Raw genomic sequence first — 17,193 nt, 5'->3', positions numbered from 1 at the left:
TTTATTCCTCTCTTGACAATCGCAGAGACGGTGGAAGAGCTATGCAGGGCACTGACAGCCCTTTCCCTTCTGCTTTATAACTGAGGTACATCAAGGGGTTGGATTCTGTAGCTAGCACAACATTCCGTGCTCACACGGAATCACAGCATAAACACAGCCCTGACTACACTCACCAGCCCAAGAGAGGCTGTGGGTGTTCTGACACGCTACTATGAAGTTTAAGCCTCACCTCACCCTACGAACGAGGCCCTCTAATCCTGCAGAATCCTCTTGGAGCCGGTTGCTCTGATCTCCTGTTCTAGGCCTGCCTGCGACTCTTGCAAAAATTGCTCACGGATTGTAATTTGGTTTTCTTGTAAAGAAAGAAGAAACGGAGATATTGGGATGGGGGAGGAGGAAAATACAAAATAATAATAATCCCCATTGCTACAGTTATGGCAAACATTTAAAGCCTTGTGCGACACACACACATACCCCTCTAGTAGAAGTCTTCCAGTTTCTTAATATTGATACACATGCTACAGTTATGTCCGCAAGCGAGCAAGTCAAAAAACGGCACAAAAACGGCGGCACTACAAAACTGTGCTTTGCAGAGGACGTGGTTGCCTGTAGCAAAACCCTCGTTTTGCCCCTCGCCCACCCCACCCCACCCCTGCTTCCCACCCCTTGTCTCCTTCTCCCAACCCCCCTGGGTCCTGCCCAAATTGATTCCAGCATTTTCCCATCCACCTTCCATTTCCCCTCCCGGTGGAGCAGAAACCAGGTTTCTTCCAAGTGCTTTGCTAGGGAAAGGTTTGGGCATCCTAATGAGGGCAGGTTTCCCCTCCAGCTAATATTGCTCTGGGAAGAGAGTTTTGACACATTCCAGAATTTTACCCAAAGAAAAGGGAGAGGGGGGAAGGAAAGACCATTTTGCCAATGAAGAGAATGCCTGGAAATATTAAAACAGTTCCGAGATGTCTCATCAACTCTTCTCGACTGAGGTGACGTCACCCACCAGCTACCCAACAACATCAACCCTCTCTGAGTCCACGACGCACAGATTTCCCCCGTGTCCTTTGGAAAGTAGGTTCGTGGGGCAGTCAATAGCATCCGCCAAAGGGCATCGGGGATTTTGCCCAAGTCCCCTTTTTATCTTTCGGACTTCACCTTGTACTTCAGGGTGAGGTAAGCCATGAGCCTGAGGATGACGAAAAAAATCCCTAGGACGATGAAGTCAAGGTAGAGCTTAGCTTCCTCCACGTCCAGTTCCTGGAGTATCTTTATTGGGTCCTTGAAAGGACAATCGGGCACCTTACATTCCAATTCTTCCCGCTCCAAGGAGTAGATGGTGAGGATCACACCTTCAAAGCCGTACCTGTATGCCAAGATACAAAACGGTGTTGTAAATATAATACCAATGCATATTCAGAGATCCCTGAACTTTTAGGCTACTTCCAAATGAAAGCTAAAAAACCTGGGGTGTTCACAGGGTGGTATTCACTGCTTGTCCTACTCAGAGCAGACCAACTGAAGTTTATGGACACTGCTAACTTAGCTTCATTAATTTCAATGGGTCTACTCTGAGCAGGACTAAGCTGAATGCAACCTGAAGATACTCCCATGACTTGCAAAAGTTGAGAATGTTGAGAACATATTTTTACACCCCTTTTTTCAAGAACTGCTGGTTGTAGCCAACCAAATCCTACTCAGAGTAGACCCATTAAAACGAATAAGCCTAAATTAGCACTAACTTCAGGGGATCTACTCTGAGTAGGACTAGCATTGCTAGGACCCCATGAGTCTTGCGTGACCTGGTGCGTTAGCGTTGCTCAAGAAACCTGGAAGGCATTTCATATGTTTCAGGAATTTCTAATGGTTTGTTGCTGTTGTTTTGTTAGTTTGTTAATCTGGATTAAAATGTACTATTTTGAAATGCGTTTGATATTTTGACCTGGTTCATATGATATGACATAGTAAGGCAAACCATGATTTCCTGTTAATGCTCAAATGTGCCCTCCTTTGCTCCTCCCCAGTCCTTTTCACTGCCACACCAGGCTGAGATAAAACCAAGGTTTTTGTATTTCCTTCATAGCTTCATAGCCAAGAACAGCATGTTTCTTTGATAAAGTTTATGTCTGGTTGTAACAAAAAACAACAACCCTTGAGGTGGTTTACAAAAAGAACACCGAAATTATCATTCTCTAACACTTAAAAGCAACAACTGAAAACCCGCAAAAATTAATTAAAGCCCAAGAGCAGCTAAAAAGCAAATTAAAACGCATGCCAACACTCTACATGTCTGAATAGGCTTGCCCAAACAAAAATGTTTTTAGCAGGAGACAATAACAGTACAGTGAAGGCACCTGCCTGGTGTCAATAAGCAGGTTTGAGGCTGCCACACTGAAAGAATGATTTCTTATAAATGTGGAACGAGTATTATGCAGCACCTATAACATTGCCAGTTCTGCATATCCTGGTCCCAAGCTTTCAGGAGCTTTATATACCAAGAATAACACCTTGAACTTGGCCTGGTAGTGATTGGGCAACTGGTACAAGTATCTGAGCAGACGTTTCCCTCCTGCCAACAACCCTGGTGCAGCATTCTGCACTAGCTGGATTTTCCAGGTCATGTGCAAGAGATTGAGCCCCGGATTGAGCACATTGCAACAATCCCATCTTGAAGCAACCGATGCAAAAGCTACTGTGCATGGTGCACATCCCTGGCCAGATTGCAGCTTGGAATGCAGCGAGGTGCGCTTATGTGCGCTAGGAGCCCCACCTGACATAAGAGACATACGAACTCCACTGCAGGTAGGTAGGGATGGTCTTGAAACTCACAAAGAAGCCAGAAAAGAGGAGGACGGGGATGGCTGTGACGGGACCCACAAAGGTGGCCACCTGGAAGACAAAGGAGGAAAGGGAGAAAGAGGCACACAGGTTAAGGAGGACTTCCAGACAAGGCCTTTATGCCACCAAATTCAACAGCGTTTTGGTGCAACTGTCTCCATAGTTTTGCACATGGCTTTGACTATTATTTACACATTTTTGCCAAGCAATTTCTCCCCAATAGAATGCATTGTTGTTTGTTGTTTTCACTCCTATCGGGAGTTTCATGCACACTTTACCTTAGTATACACATTTATGCCCACAACGCTTGGCTGTGATTTCTGCATTTGCAGGCGATGGGACTAGATGACCCTGGGGTTCCCTTCCAACTTTACAATTCTATGATTATAGGGAGAACTGCATTGCAGGATGGCTGCGTTTCGATTCTCTTATGGTTTCAGAAAGTGTGAATTAAAGAGGTTCACCTTTAAATGAGAATGGAATTGAATTTCTCCCCTATCCCTACAATTGGCACTCACACGCTCCATCTTTTAATCTTAATTCCCACCCCCCAGCCAGATATTCCATGCACTGTTATCTATTCAACAGCAGAGGGCAGTTCTTCATGGAAACTCTCCATGCTGTGTATAATAGTTCCAGCCCCATAACCACTACTTCCTCCCCCCCCCCTTTTCCCCATTTGGGTAGGGCTGCCATATGGCTGGATTTTCCTGGGATTTCATGTTCAGGAGGGATTTCTGAAAGGAAAAAAGCTCAACAACTTTTGCATTTTCCTAAAAAAAACACTCAACAATTTTGGAGTCCTGGGTTTTACTTTTTGAAATATGGCAACTCTTTGCTGTCTGATGCTAGAGAGAGAGGGAGCCATGTTGCAATGCTCCGTGTGTGTTTATATGTAAAAAAAGTAGATTAGCCAAAACGCTGAGTTGCTGAGGTCTGTCACACACGTGATGCGCAAACTCTGCGGATCCCTAAGTGTGCCGGTGTTGGTTGGCATCGATCGCTGTGATGTTCGGGCTGAAGAAAGCTTGTGAAGCTCCCAAACGATCAACCAGTAGGGAGAGAACATGCCAGTCGGGCATGTGTCTCTGACAGGGTCCTACTCGAGTGTAGGCTGAACTCCTGACATGAAGAACTTCTTTGTTGGGTCTGAACCTTCCAACATTCAACTTCCTTGGATGGCCATTGTTGGGAACAGGATGCTGCCTGGACAGATCTTGCTTGGATCCAGTGGGGGGGGGGGTAGCCTTACAGGACTTCATCCCTGTGCTGAAAACCCAAAGCACCACCAGCCCCTTTCCTCCCTGGTCTTACTTGTAAGGAGGTGGATGCTGCTCCAATCATGAGCCCCAAGGACTGGGCCACCAGGGCGGTGGAAGTGGCCAGAGCAGAGAAGAGCAGAAATCGGGTGGCTTCCGGAGGCTGGCCCGTCATCCAGTACACAATACTGCAGTAAGTAATGGGGCATATTACCTGCAGGGGGCAGCAGGAAGCAGGTTAGAGCTACTTTGTAAGTTTGGGGTTTCTCTCCACCACCCAGGGCCGGCCCACCCATGAGGCAGACTGAGGCAGCTGCCTTGGTTGGCAGAATCTTGTGGAGCAGTGCTTCCACAGGTGCCCCATCTGCCCCTTCTGGCGAGATTTTGCAGGACTCTTGCGAGATCTCACCGGAAGCCACTGACGTTTGTAGCCAAACAATTTAACCCCTGTGTTGCAAACAATAGTCAGCGATATCCAAGGCAACACAATGACCAAATACAATGATACAATGTCAATATACACTCTTTATATAATATGAAATATATGAAATCACATAAACAGAAAACTAATGAATCTCTGAAAGTCACAAAATATGAACTCTTAATGGATTGTCTTGAAAATATAAAACCATATAAGACTTTTGTTTATTTGGTTTTATATTTTCAAGAGAATCCATTAAGAGTGCATATTAAAGGTAAAGGGACCCCTGACCGTTAGGTCCAGTCGTGGCCGACTCTGGGGTTGCGGCGCTCATCTTGCTTTTACTGTCTGAGGGAGTACAGCTTCCGGGTCATGTGGCCATCATGACTAAGCCGCTTCTGGCGAACCAGAGCAGCGCACGGAAACACCATTTACCTTCCCACCGGAGTGGTACCTATTTATCTACTTGCGCTTTGACGTGCTTTCGAACTGCTAGGTTGGCAGGAGCTGGGACCAAGCAACAGGAGCTCACCCTGTCATGGGGATTCGAACCGCCGACCTTCTGATCGGCAAGTCCTAGGCTCTGTAGTTTAACCCACAGTGCCACCCACATCCCAAATAAATAAACCTATATTTATTTGGTTTTATATTTTCAAGAGAATCCATTAAGAGTGCATATTAGGTGATGTTTGTCAGCAAGGTTTCAGAGGTAGGGGGGTGGGCAGCTTGTTTCGCCTCGGGTTAGCCACCCCTGGTGTAAATGGCAGCTAGCTGGGGGAGGCAAAAGTCACTGGGAGCAGAAACAGGCACAGTCTAGAATCCCCTGTGGGAGGGAGCTGAACCTGTTGAACTTCTGTCTGCCACGCAGCAATTAGACTCTGGGTGGTGGGAGATGGAGTCCAGCAACCTACAAGTTCCCCATTCATGGGTTAAAAGCACAGAGCTTCTGTTGGGGGCAGGAAATGTGGTATCCCTGGTCAGGAACACGGGCAATGGAGAATGACCTGAGTACAGAAGATGCTTACCTGAAAAGGAATATCCGCCATTGTTTTAGCTAGAAAATAAGCCTTCAGACTGTACCAGTAGTTCAGATGCTCTCTCAGAAACACAGACATCTCTAGCGGGACTGGAGGGACAAGGAGACAGAGCAGAGCACAGCGTCACAATTGTGGGTTCAGTGTATTTCCCTACAGAAGGCCCCGGTTCCAGTGCCTGGGCAGCTCAGCTGCTAGGCTTGGAAAATAGCTATCTCCCTGAGAACCTGGTGGTCTTGACCCAGGCACCCAAACTCAGGCTAGATCTAAGGGTCTGACTCTCCATGCCACTGTGGCAATTGCTCCTGGTTTGCTTGGGCGCCGCCTGTGTCTGGCCTAAAAATACAGAGGCACCAGTACAGCATGCAAATTCTGCAGCCTGGGGATGTGCCCATGGCATAAGCAGCTGTCCCTCCAAACCGCCAGCCCAAGAAGGGAGCCTGTTTCTGGGCCAGAGCAGGGCTGGGGAAGAGGATCTGGCTGGGCTGTCAATCACCACGGCAATAGGTGGCTTCACTTCAAAGCAAGGAATTGGGAGCACATTGAAAGACCTACTTCTTTCCTTTCTTCCTTTGCAGCCTGGCATGGGCTGAAGTGGACTGCAGGGGAAGATCTCTTCCAAAAGCGGAGCCTGTGGGTGGGTGGGTGGGTGCGCTTGTGAACCCAACTCTGGCAGGGATGGGCTCCACTCAGGAGCTTCCAAGTGGAGCCACTCTTGGAGCTGATGCCAAACTTAAAAACCCCACTTGCTGAGGAAGAATCAAGAGTGTGCTTTAGGGCTTCTGATGGTTCCTTTGCAGCTGTGCCTCTACCTGCTCCACATCTGACATTATATATGATGTGAGGTTTGGGGCACATCAGTGTGGTTTGGGGGAAACTGCCTCACAGACCAAAGTGGGAACCCTGTCAGGCTGTATTAGACCCATGGGCTGGAGGTTCCCCAACTCTGAGCAAGAGGCAGTCACCGTATTCTTTGCTCTATAAGACTCACTTTTTCCCTCCTAAAAAGTAAGAGGAAATGTGTATGCGTCTTATGGAGCGAATGCAGGCTGCGCAGCTATCCCAGAAGCCAGAACAGCAAGAGGGATTGCTACTTCCACTGTGCAGCGATCCCTCTTGCCAGTGGCGTAGCGTGGGTTGTCAGCACCCGGGGCAAGGCAAATAATTTGCGCCCCCTAACCTGTGGATTTGCGCCCCCTAACCTGTGATTTGCAGCCCCTAACCCTAACCCCCAGATGTTGTGCCCGGTGCGGCCGGCCCCCCCTGCACCCCCCACGCTACGCCACTGCCTCTTGCTGTTCTGGCTTCTGAGATTCAGAATATTTTTTTTCTTGTTTTCCTCCTCCAAAAACTAGGTGCGTCTTGTGGTCTGGTGCGTCTTACAGAGCGAAAAATACAGTAGTTCTACAACAGCTGCTGACATCTTCCTTGGGGAAGGGATGTTGCTCAGTGGGAGAGCATGTGGTGCCAGACAGTGTGAATTAGACAGACCAACAGTCTGGCTCTCTAGTTTCTCTGCTTCTTAAGCCAGGAGTTTGGAAGCCACAGCAGAGGACGAGCTGTCAAGGAGGACTTGGGAGCTCCAGCCCTCCCCACACCCGTCTAAATCTGACCACCGCAATGCCATCATGTTGGGTATCCCTTCTCTTCCATCTGGGGACAGAGCGCTTACAAGTGAGGACCGTGGGCATCAGGGCAGCGAACATGAGGAAGAGCATGGAGAAGAAGAGGAAGCCGGTGTTGTTGAAGACCTTGGCGGCGTCATTGCCAATGTGCAGGTAGAGCAGTCCAATCAGCACACCGATGCAGATGTGAGACATGAACCGCAGGTGGGTTAGCACCTGTGTGCAAAGGGAGATGTGGCAAGTTTAGCACGACTGACCTCACCCTTCGTGCAAAGCCTATATAAACACCTGCAAGGTGCTTCACCATCTTAAAGCCATAATAATAATAATAATAATAATAATAATAATAATAATAATTTATTTGTACCCCGCCCATCTGGCTGGGTTTCCCCTGCCACTCTGGACAGCTTCCAACAGAGATTAAAAATACATTAAAACACCAATCATTAAAAACTTCCCTAAACAGGGCTGCCTTCAGATGTCTTCTAAATGTCAGGTAGTTGTTTATCTCCTTAACATCTGATGGGAGGGTGTTCCACAGGGTGGGCGCCACTACCAAGAAGGCCCTCTGCCTGGTTCCCTGTAACTTGGCTTCTCGCAGTGAGGGAACCATCAGAAGGCCCTCGGCGCTGGACCTCAGTGTGCAGGCAGAATGATGGGGGTGGAGATGCTCCTTCAGGTATACTTCAGCCATGCTTGTCACTCCTTTTCCCATTTCACAGATGGATCACTGAGGCTGACTGATAGCAAGATGGCCACACAAGAAGTCCATAGCACTGGCAGGACTTGAGGCCAAGATGCTCATGATCAAATCATGACTTGGCTTCGCTGCTGGACTTGGAGTGAGGCCCCTTCGTTCCCCAGCTGTTGTTGCCCCCTATCAGCACACATTGATGGGGGGAAAGAAGGAAGCAGAAAACTGGAGGGCACTAGCAGGACACTTCCTTCTGCTCCTGATTGGCCAGAGGTAGTCACATGACAACCTCTCATCTGCCTATAAATACTACCTGGGTTGTCCTCTCCTCTTCAGTCTGAGCCACCAGAAGACTCCTGACCACTGTCTGTCGCACATCATTCCTGCTGAACCAGCTTCAGATTGCCTTGCCTGTTGCCCAGATTCCGTAGGACAGAACTGAAATACCCCATTTTTGTAGCAAAATACCCTGTATCACTCAAGTAAGGGGTAAGGAGAGCTTGGTATGTACATCATGAGTAGAGGTGGGGAAAAGAGTGCAACTCAACTGTTGCCTCTTTGAACTCTGCATTTCGTCTTTGATCTGGTCCTCAGATCAGCTTTAAACTTAGTTCCTTGATTCTGCATTAAGGCTGGGTACATGCCATCCTTTTAAAGGGCATTCAAAGCACATTCTTTCCCTCAAAGAATTATGGGAATTATTTTTGCTTCCTATGTTTTAACGGGACATAATAAGGATATAAAGTTTAAGGACTTAACTTCACATTTGCTAATTGCTGCTAGACAAACCATGGTGGGGGGAAAAAAAAGATAACCTGAACTTACAGCATGATATAGAACGATTTGTGCTTTGGCAATAATTCCATGTGGAACCCAGTTTATGCAAGGAAAAGAAAAACCGCAATCTTTTTATGCCACCTGGCAGAACTGAATTACATACGCATCCAGCAAATACTCACAAAAATACGCAACCACTGCAGTTATGAACATTTGGCAACATTAATACGTATATGTAACATGAACTCAGGAACTTTTTATTCTTTGAGGAGGTTGCAATGTGCCTTGCACCAGTCATTGCCCCCCTTTCCCCTGTGTTTTAATATTGTATTGTTTTTCTTTTGAATAAATAAATCTTTAAAAAAATAATTTCAAGCACTGTAGTTTTGTGGGATGTAAAACACAGGAGCAGTCAATTACAGCATTCCTAGAGTGTACATGTTAAGACATGGGGAGGGATGTCTGTCCAGCCAGCAGGTAAACTTCCTGGGACAGACTTCCTCCGCATGTGACCAGAGGTGGGTGTGGTCTCACCTGTGCAGGTAATGATAAAAGCACAGGGCAGGGCAGCCATCTCTCTCTTGCCTCTTGTCTCTCTGTCATCTTCCTTCGAAGTAGCAACATCTGCTAAAGATGCCCTCTTGGCTCCCAGCCAAGAGAGGAGAAAGGGACTATCTTCCTATAAGATAGATTCTAAATGTATATTACCTTATTAAGCCTGTCTGCCTTCTGGGATCCTTCTGTGAACAGAACGTGAGTAAACTCTTTTTATACTTTTATGAAAGACTGTGCCGTGTCTTGTATTTTAAGAGGGAACAAAGGGAAAGTACCAGAGTGATTGTTATAGAGGTTCTAGCGAACCTGAGCACACGTTACCGTTGCGAACTTAAAAAGGGGACTGTCTTACTCTGCTGATATTTTGGGAACTTGTTAGCACAAGTTGGATAAGGATATAATCTCACAATATATCCTCTCCTGCATCCCTAAACATTCCCACAAATTTGTTAAGGGTTGCTGGGAATTGTAAGTCTGCGGGGGGGGGGGTTAAACTACAACTCCCAGAATTCTTTGTGTTTTGAATGTGCTTCAAAGATATAGGGTATACACAGCCTTAAGTCTGTGATTCCGGCCCTCCTGGTGAGATCTGTCTTGACTTTGGGGGCTATAGCTCAGTGGTAGAGCAGGTGTCTTGCATGCAGAAGGACCCGGGTTCAAAACAAACCATCTCCTCATTGCTCTGATTCTGGAGTACCTAAAATAATGCATCTGTTCCATGTGCAGAGTGCCTCTCTTATCACAGAGAGATCCCAAAAACCTGGGAAGGTCTCTCCGCTCCCAGCACATAACTCTTAAAACAACAACACCCCAAAACAAGCCACATCGTCCACCACATACAACATGTCCCACCCCACATCCCTCCTCCTCCCACAACTCAAGCTCCTCCCTCTCTCAGCTTGCCCCTCCTCCAAGCCTCACCGTGTCTCTCATAATAGACAGGAACGTCCTCTTGAAGAGGATGCAGAATTGGGTCATGGTGCTGGTGGCAAAAGTATGGCTCTCGATGTGGTCCAAATCCTGAGAGTGACACAGGGCCAAAAAAAGAAAAAGGGGGTGGGGAAAAGGAGGTTAGTGGAACTGTCGTGATTTGGGTGGTGAACATGTGTGATTTTTATCATTGTTTATTTTATTAGCCTGCCTTTCCACCAAACTGAAATGCAAGGTGGTCCACAAAAACTAAAAGCTAACACAGAAATAAGTGGTATACGTCAGAGTCACTTCTGAGTGTCAGAGCTGCACACTCATCCTGCACTAGGAACCAGATTTTTAGTGTTGCAGCTCCAGCTCTCTGGAATCAGTTGCCAGACCATATCAAAAAGGCGCCTACTATCATGATGTCTTAGGTGCTTACTGAATTTTTTATATTTTTAATTTTTGCTTAGGATGGCTTTCCCAGTCATTTATGTACGATCCAATTTACATTCGAGGAAATTGCCTGGCGGTTTTTAAAGTTTGCACAGGTGGTTTTATTGTTTCCAAGTTTGTGTTTCCGTGTTTTGTCCTGTTTTTAGCCATGCACCCTGCTTCAACGGCTTAATGCTTTGAAGCGATCCATAAATTAGTTTACTAAATAAAATAAATAAATAAATAGGAAAGTAAATAAGTAAATAAATAAAAAACTAAGTAAGTAAGTAAATAAATATTACTAATGGCAAATTCGATTCTCTGTAGATTTTATTGTTATTGTTCTTTCGGCTACCTGCCCTTCACCAGCATGTGTATTGCTGCTAATGATGGTGCTCTGATGTGGAGAGAGGAATGGGAAAAATAGTCCCTAGGTCTGAGTGTATACATTGGGATTCTTGAGTCATAAAACAAGGAGCCAGAGCCAACCCCTTTCCCCGCCCCGCCCCAGCTTACTGCCACGCAGTGTCCTGGGCAAGAGGAATCTGCTTTGGTCGGACTGCTCTTCTTCTCCTCCATGGCGCAGAGCCCATTCTGGACCGCTTGGAACAGTAGTGGGTTTAGGTCGCCGTATTCTCCCGAGGCAACTTCGATAACTGCAAAGGAGAAAGCAGCGGCTTTCAGACAACCTTGTTTATCGAGCAATTTATCCTGATCTGTTTGCACAACCTTTGTAGGGAAGTCAGGCAACTGTTGGCTATTTGCTAAGCAATCGTTCCGAATGGCTTGAAGGGAATTTATACGCTGTTGTGTGAAGCGAGGCTTATCACTTTCCGGTTCATTTTGCGCATCACTTTCCTTACTGCAAGAAGTCAGATTCTGGGTGGAGGGAGGAAAGGAGGTCAGAGAGGGGTGTGTGTGAAGCCAGCCTGCTGCACAAAGGTAAAATGAATGCTCGTTGCTACACCCACATTTGCCTCTGGAACTTCCTACCACTGGCTTGTGGCCTTCAGAAGAAAATGCAGCCCTCGGGCTCCATGACTTTGTCTATTTATTTTTTTAAAGCCATCACTTACTGAAATCAGCTGGGTTGTGGTAGGTGGGGCAATGCAAGCCCAGCCCTTTCAGGTATGGGATGAGGTTGGGCACTGCTCCTTTGAAGATGCACTGACCTTGGCTCAGGATATAAAGCTGGAAGAAAGAGAGAGAGAAAGAAGAAAAGAAAAACACTTATGAGGATTAACATATTGGGACGGCGCTATCATTGAGCAGAGTGAGGCGGCCACCTCAGACAGCTGAGTGTCATGAAAGGGCAGCAAACACCGTATTTTTTGCTCTATAAGACGCACCAGACCACAAGACGCACCTAGTTTTTGGAGGAGGAAAACAAGAAAAAAAATATTCTGAATCTCAGAAGCCAGAACAGCAAAAGGGATCGTTGCGCAGTGAAAGCAGCAATCCCTCTTGCTGTTCTGGCTTCTGGGATAGCTGCACAGCCTGCATTCGCTCCATAAGACACACACACATTTCCCCTTACTTTTTAGGAGGGAAAAAGTGAGTCTTATAGAGCAAAAAATACAATAGTTAATTCTTTAATTTATTCTTCTTGCCTTTTTACTCCCAGGGAGAAGCGCTTGTGGGATGTTTGGGATCACATGCCAAAACGGCTTGGCTGGCCTGGGTTATGCGCACCTCGAGATGTGGTGTCGGGTGCGCCGTTTGCCGTTCTGACTCACACATCTGGCAAGGCTGTGCGTATGCCACAATTCAGAGAAAGCGAAATGTGGTAGCAACTTCCTGAACGCCTCAGCTTTCTTTCCTTGTCGTCAACCAGGCGTCTAGCCCTTTTGGCTGAGGATATACCCCTGAAATCTAGAAGCCAGTCAGAAGCGGCTCAATGAGATATTCCAGGGTTGGGGACAGAGTAACAGTGTCCTCATCTATCCCTCCTATGACTTGGCAAAAAACAATGCAAAACTGCAGAACAAATCCTGCAACTTTTGGGAAATTATGCTTGACTTGCATCATTTTCCGCAGGGCACACAAATTCCCTTTCTCCCTGGCACCGAATTTTGCTTGGCTGTGCACAGAATTCTGTTCTTTTTAGACTGCATTGCCCTGACTGACGGGGGCACAGAGGATAAAAATACAAACAAAATGGAGGCAGCTTTGGTGAGAGGATGGACAGGCCGCAAAGGATCCTAAAGCCTGCCTCTCCAATCAGGAACAGTGCAGTACAGCATGGGCTCTGAGACCCCCTGCACACCTGGGCCACAATGGCACCAGTAGCGCCACACCAGGTTGCAATCTGGATCCTGCTGAATTTACTGAGCCACAGCAATATCCCGGTTCAGAGGCAGATGGTGCACAGAGACCCTCACCTTATCAAACTTTTCAAAGAGCTTCGCGCTGGGCTGGTGGATGGTGCAGATGATGGTGCGACCGCCCTGGGCCAGCGATTTCAACAGCGAGACCACCTGGAAGCAGGAGGAACTATCCAGTCCGCTGCAGAGCCAGGGAAAGAGAGAAAATGCTGGAGTGAATGACGGCAGAAGGAGGAGAATGGAGAGTAGGCTGGTTTGCACAACACAGTAAGCCAAACTATGGTTTACCAGCTGTATGCAAACAAATCATGGCACCTGTGAAGGCTTCAAGTGGGGACTCTGGGCAGATGCCCCAAACTCTGAGCTTTCATTTTTTAAAAAGAAAATAAGTCTCCAGCCCTCCTGGAAAGAAAGGTGTGTGTGTGTGTGTGTGTGTGTGTGTGTGTAGAAATGTGCAGGTACCTTCTGAGTGGTTTCTGTTAAAGAAGAGTTTGGATTTGATATCCCACTTTATCACTACCCGAAGGAGTCTCAAAGCGGCTCACATTCTCCTTTCCCTTCCACCCCCACAACAAACACCCTGTGAGGTGAGTGAGGCTGAGAGACTTCAGAGAAGTGTGACTAGCCCAAGGTCACCCAGCAGCTGCATGTGGAGGAGCGGGGACGCGAACCTGGTTCCCCAGATTATGAGTCTATCGCTCTTAACCACTACACCACACTGGCTCTACACCACACTAAGAGTGGTGTGTCTACCCTGTGTGTTTTCCCTGGTACTGAGGAATGCTCCCTGTTGTTATTAGAAGGCAACAGCATCAGTATGTGTGTTTTCTCTCCATGATCGGTACCAGCATGGCATAGCTGAAGTTGTTTTTTGGGGGACAGTACCCCTTATTCCCCTCGCAGAGCTACAATTGGTTTAACAATCAATCCCTCTTCATGGGTAACTCTGGGAATTGGAGCCTTGGGGAAGGAGTCGGGGGTCTCCTAACAACTCTCAGCACCCGTAACAAACTACAGCCCCCAGAATTCTCCCAGAATTCTTCCCCCCCCCCAAAAAATATTTATTAGGTTTTCCACAATTATAACAAATATCACATAACAGAATAACAAACAAAAACAAAAGACAAAAAAGTACATCAAAGAAGAAAACAATAAGCAGATAAACAATAAAAACAAACTTAATTCTTTAAAAATACAACCTTATAAACATATTAATAGAATTCTTTGGGGGAAGAAGCCATGGCTATTTAAAGGGGCACTACACTGCTTTAGATGTATGGTGTGAATGCGGCCTAAGGAGAAGGAAGCAGACAGAAATGGTTGAAAGTAAGAAGGCAGGTGGGCTTGGAGGAATCAAGACCGAGTGCCATAATGGGCTAGCCTCCATTTGCCCCATCATGGGCTGTTCTTTGGGTGGCGATTTCTCTCTCCCTCCCTCCCCGCCTTCTGGGCTGCGGGGCACCTAGACTTCACCCCCAGGTTCCAGCCTTAAATGAACCATCGCTTGCCCAGTGGGGAGCCTCCTCCTACCATTGCCTCCTGCCCTCTCCCCCAGAATTGACACCGAGGATGAATGAGGCCCATGGAATCTCTGCAACATCCACTGGATGCTAACTGAGTCCTGCTGCCTTTCCTCAGGTGACGTTGAAGGGATAGGGAAACCTGGAAACACCTTGGCATCTTACCTGGTGGGTTCATCGAAAAACATGACCGGGGGATTGTTGACCAGCTCCAGGGCGATAGCAAGGCGCTTGCGCTGCCCTCCGGACAGGGACATCGTGCGGGTGTAAGAACATTCCAGAAGACTCAGAGCTGTCAAGATCTCGTCCACCTGGACCCCACGGAGGGAGTGAGGGGGAAATGGACAGGTTTAGTTGCCATAGGTAGCCCAAAATGTGGGCTCTTGCCAACATTACTTGATGAGGCCCAGCGTGGGGGGGGGGGGGAATCACACACAACTCTTGGTTTTCAAATGTAGGAAATGAGCAAACTCACCAGCTCCTTCTTGACTTCCTGCTTCTCGTTCAACTTCAGGTTGGCAGAAACCTGAGGAGGAAAGTGAAAATGTTCTACTTAGGAAGTGATCTGAGCAGGTTGATGCACACCCAGCAGCCTAATGAAGTCTAGTTTGCTGGGGTTCCTGCAAATGGTCGTTAGCATGTCGGGTGATTGAAAAACTGGTGTCCCTGTCCACCTGTGGATGTGAGGCGGGAGGAATCCCTTCTACCACCGCCCCTGGAGTTTTACATGCTCATAGGAGAGCAGCTAGCTTCAGGATAGCCCAGGTCAGGGCCGGATTCAGGTTTGATGAGGCCCTATGCTACTGAAGGTAATGGGACCCTTTATATGTCCAGCTGTCCTTTGTCAACAACAAATTGTCGCTGTTTTTTGTGTTAAATATATACTATATGGTAATTTATGGACCTAATAGGTATCTAAAGCCATTTGCACATGTAGAATGTTGCACCCTATATATAGAAATGAGAAAACCAGTGATATTTCAGGGAGCAGGCTAGCAGGTGGGGCCCATTGCTTACATCATAGGAGCCTACACAACACAAAACACTGTATGTAGGTTTTATTTCATTTGTTTTTTATCTTATATTTTGGAAATGTACATCCAGGGTTTTTTTCCCTTAATATTTTGGGGGGGCCCAAGAGAGTGGGGCCCTAAGCTATAGCTTGTTTAGCTTATACGTAAATCCGGCATTGGCTCAGGTTTAAATAAATGAGAACTGCCATAACTGCACCAGAGACAGAGCTGAGCTACACAAGGAATCAAAACCACATGGTGTTTTCCTGAATTGTGGAAGCATCATATCTTTCAGGGATTGTCCCATATGAAGTCAATAAAAAAAGCCCATCTCCCCACACTGAAAGTGGACGGTTCTAAACAGGCTTTCTCCATGACACAAGAGATGGCCGAACCAGTTTCCAACCCCTGTCAGTCTTGTATGTGTTTATTCATAAGTTTATTCCGTATTAATTTGCATATTAAAAAATTTTTGGATGAAAATTCATTTATAAATAAGTATTTTGACTGCAAGAGATACATTTAGAAACATAAAGAAGGCATTTATAAGACGTATTTCTTGTTTTCCGTCAAGAACTGTATCACTTTTTTTAAAAAAAAGCAAAACCTGAAGTATAATGGCATTCTGATCTGTAGCTTACCCCAGGAGAAGCACATTAGGCGACTTTGCTTTGAAATTTACAGAAATCAAATTCCTGACAGAGCCTACTCTGAGGCACAGACAGTGACTGTTTGTTTAAATAGGGGGCAAAACACTTACACATTCCACCACAGAACCATGTCCCCGTTTACAAAATACAATGCTTAAAAACAATAAAACTGCAGCCCTCTGCAGTTTGAGGAGGAATGAGGCAGGAGGTGGTGTACCAATAGGATCCTGACAATAATCTTCTCTCAGGCTATAAGCTCCATAATGTGGAATTCATGAGGTGAAGTGGGTTGGGAAGAGAGCCTTTGCTGTTGCCACCAGAGCGTGATTCTCTTCCATCTTGACCTCTGCGCATCTCTCAATCCAGATTCCTCCTAGGTTTCTCCTGGCACAACTCCCCACCCCCACACTATCACCCAAATGTTTCCAGGCCCCGTTTCTCCCCTGCTCACCATCATAGCCTCGCGCACGGTGAGATGCGGCAGGAGCATGTCGTCCTGCATGATGTAGCAAGACATCTTCCGGAAGGTGCGCAGCTCCCTCTGCCGCCCATTCACAAGGATCTGCCCCTTCATGCCCGTCTCCCTGTAAACGACAACAGTGACCTGGGATGTTGGGAGTTGTGCTTTGGCAACATCTGGAAAGCCAGAGGCTCACCGCCACTTGAGCTATGCCCATGGAGCTGGAGAACCTGCAATGATCTCAGCGTTCCCAGCTTGGAGGAAGGGAGAAGTCAAGGGTTGGGATAGATCTAGATGGCATTCTCTCTTGAGAGCTGGCACCAACAGTCAACGTGGTTGGGCATTTGCCAATGACCCACACTCAAATAGGGGCCACACTGACAAGACCCACTACAGTGAAGATGTGGGGGGTCAGTGCTGGAGGAGGTCCGTTAAGGGTAAATTGGCCAGGGTCCTTTAAAACATGGAGCCGTCGCCCACTCCAGTCACCCCAAACCATTGGCTACACTGGCTGAGGATCCACCTACTGGTCAAATTTGGCCCGTGACAGGCAGGTCAGATATAGAAAAAATAGTCCCCCACCCTGTTCTGGAAAAGATGATCCGTGTTCATCTCGTGACATAAAACATCATGTGATATATGCTCATTACAGGACATAAATCTGACAATGCAACAACAGTGAAAG

The 17,193-nt window shown here is 47.0% G+C and overlaps 1 protein-coding gene across 1 annotated transcript in view; it reads right to left on the bottom strand.

Annotated features, from left to right (window-relative positions):
• Nucleotides 1-671: 671 nt before the first annotated feature.
• ABCG4 (ATP binding cassette subfamily G member 4) overlaps nucleotides 672-17,193 on the bottom strand; it is a 40,273-nt gene continuing 23,751 nt past the window's right edge. Inside the window, exons 4-15 of the mRNA XM_083481024.1 lie at nucleotides 16,500-16,632; nucleotides 14,861-14,911; nucleotides 14,551-14,696; nucleotides 12,923-13,046; nucleotides 11,618-11,732; nucleotides 11,058-11,197; nucleotides 10,116-10,214; nucleotides 7,216-7,384; nucleotides 5,535-5,635; nucleotides 4,144-4,302; nucleotides 2,762-2,880; nucleotides 672-1,357 (exon numbers count right to left, since the gene is read on the bottom strand). Coding sequence (XP_083337150.1) covers nucleotides 1,132-1,357; nucleotides 2,762-2,880; nucleotides 4,144-4,302; nucleotides 5,535-5,635; nucleotides 7,216-7,384; nucleotides 10,116-10,214; nucleotides 11,058-11,197; nucleotides 11,618-11,732; nucleotides 12,923-13,046; nucleotides 14,551-14,696; nucleotides 14,861-14,911; nucleotides 16,500-16,632 — 1,582 coding nt within the window. The 3' untranslated portion in view covers nucleotides 672-1,131. The remainder of the gene's footprint in view (nucleotides 1,358-2,761; nucleotides 2,881-4,143; nucleotides 4,303-5,534; nucleotides 5,636-7,215; nucleotides 7,385-10,115; nucleotides 10,215-11,057; nucleotides 11,198-11,617; nucleotides 11,733-12,922; nucleotides 13,047-14,550; nucleotides 14,697-14,860; nucleotides 14,912-16,499; nucleotides 16,633-17,193) is intronic.

The sequence above is a fragment of the Podarcis liolepis genome, assembly GCF_965112155.1.
Source record: "Podarcis liolepis genome assembly, chromosome: 16".
Lineage (NCBI taxonomy): Eukaryota > Metazoa > Chordata > Lepidosauria > Squamata > Lacertidae > Podarcis > Podarcis liolepis.
This window is presented reverse-complemented; position numbering and strand designations above follow the sequence as displayed.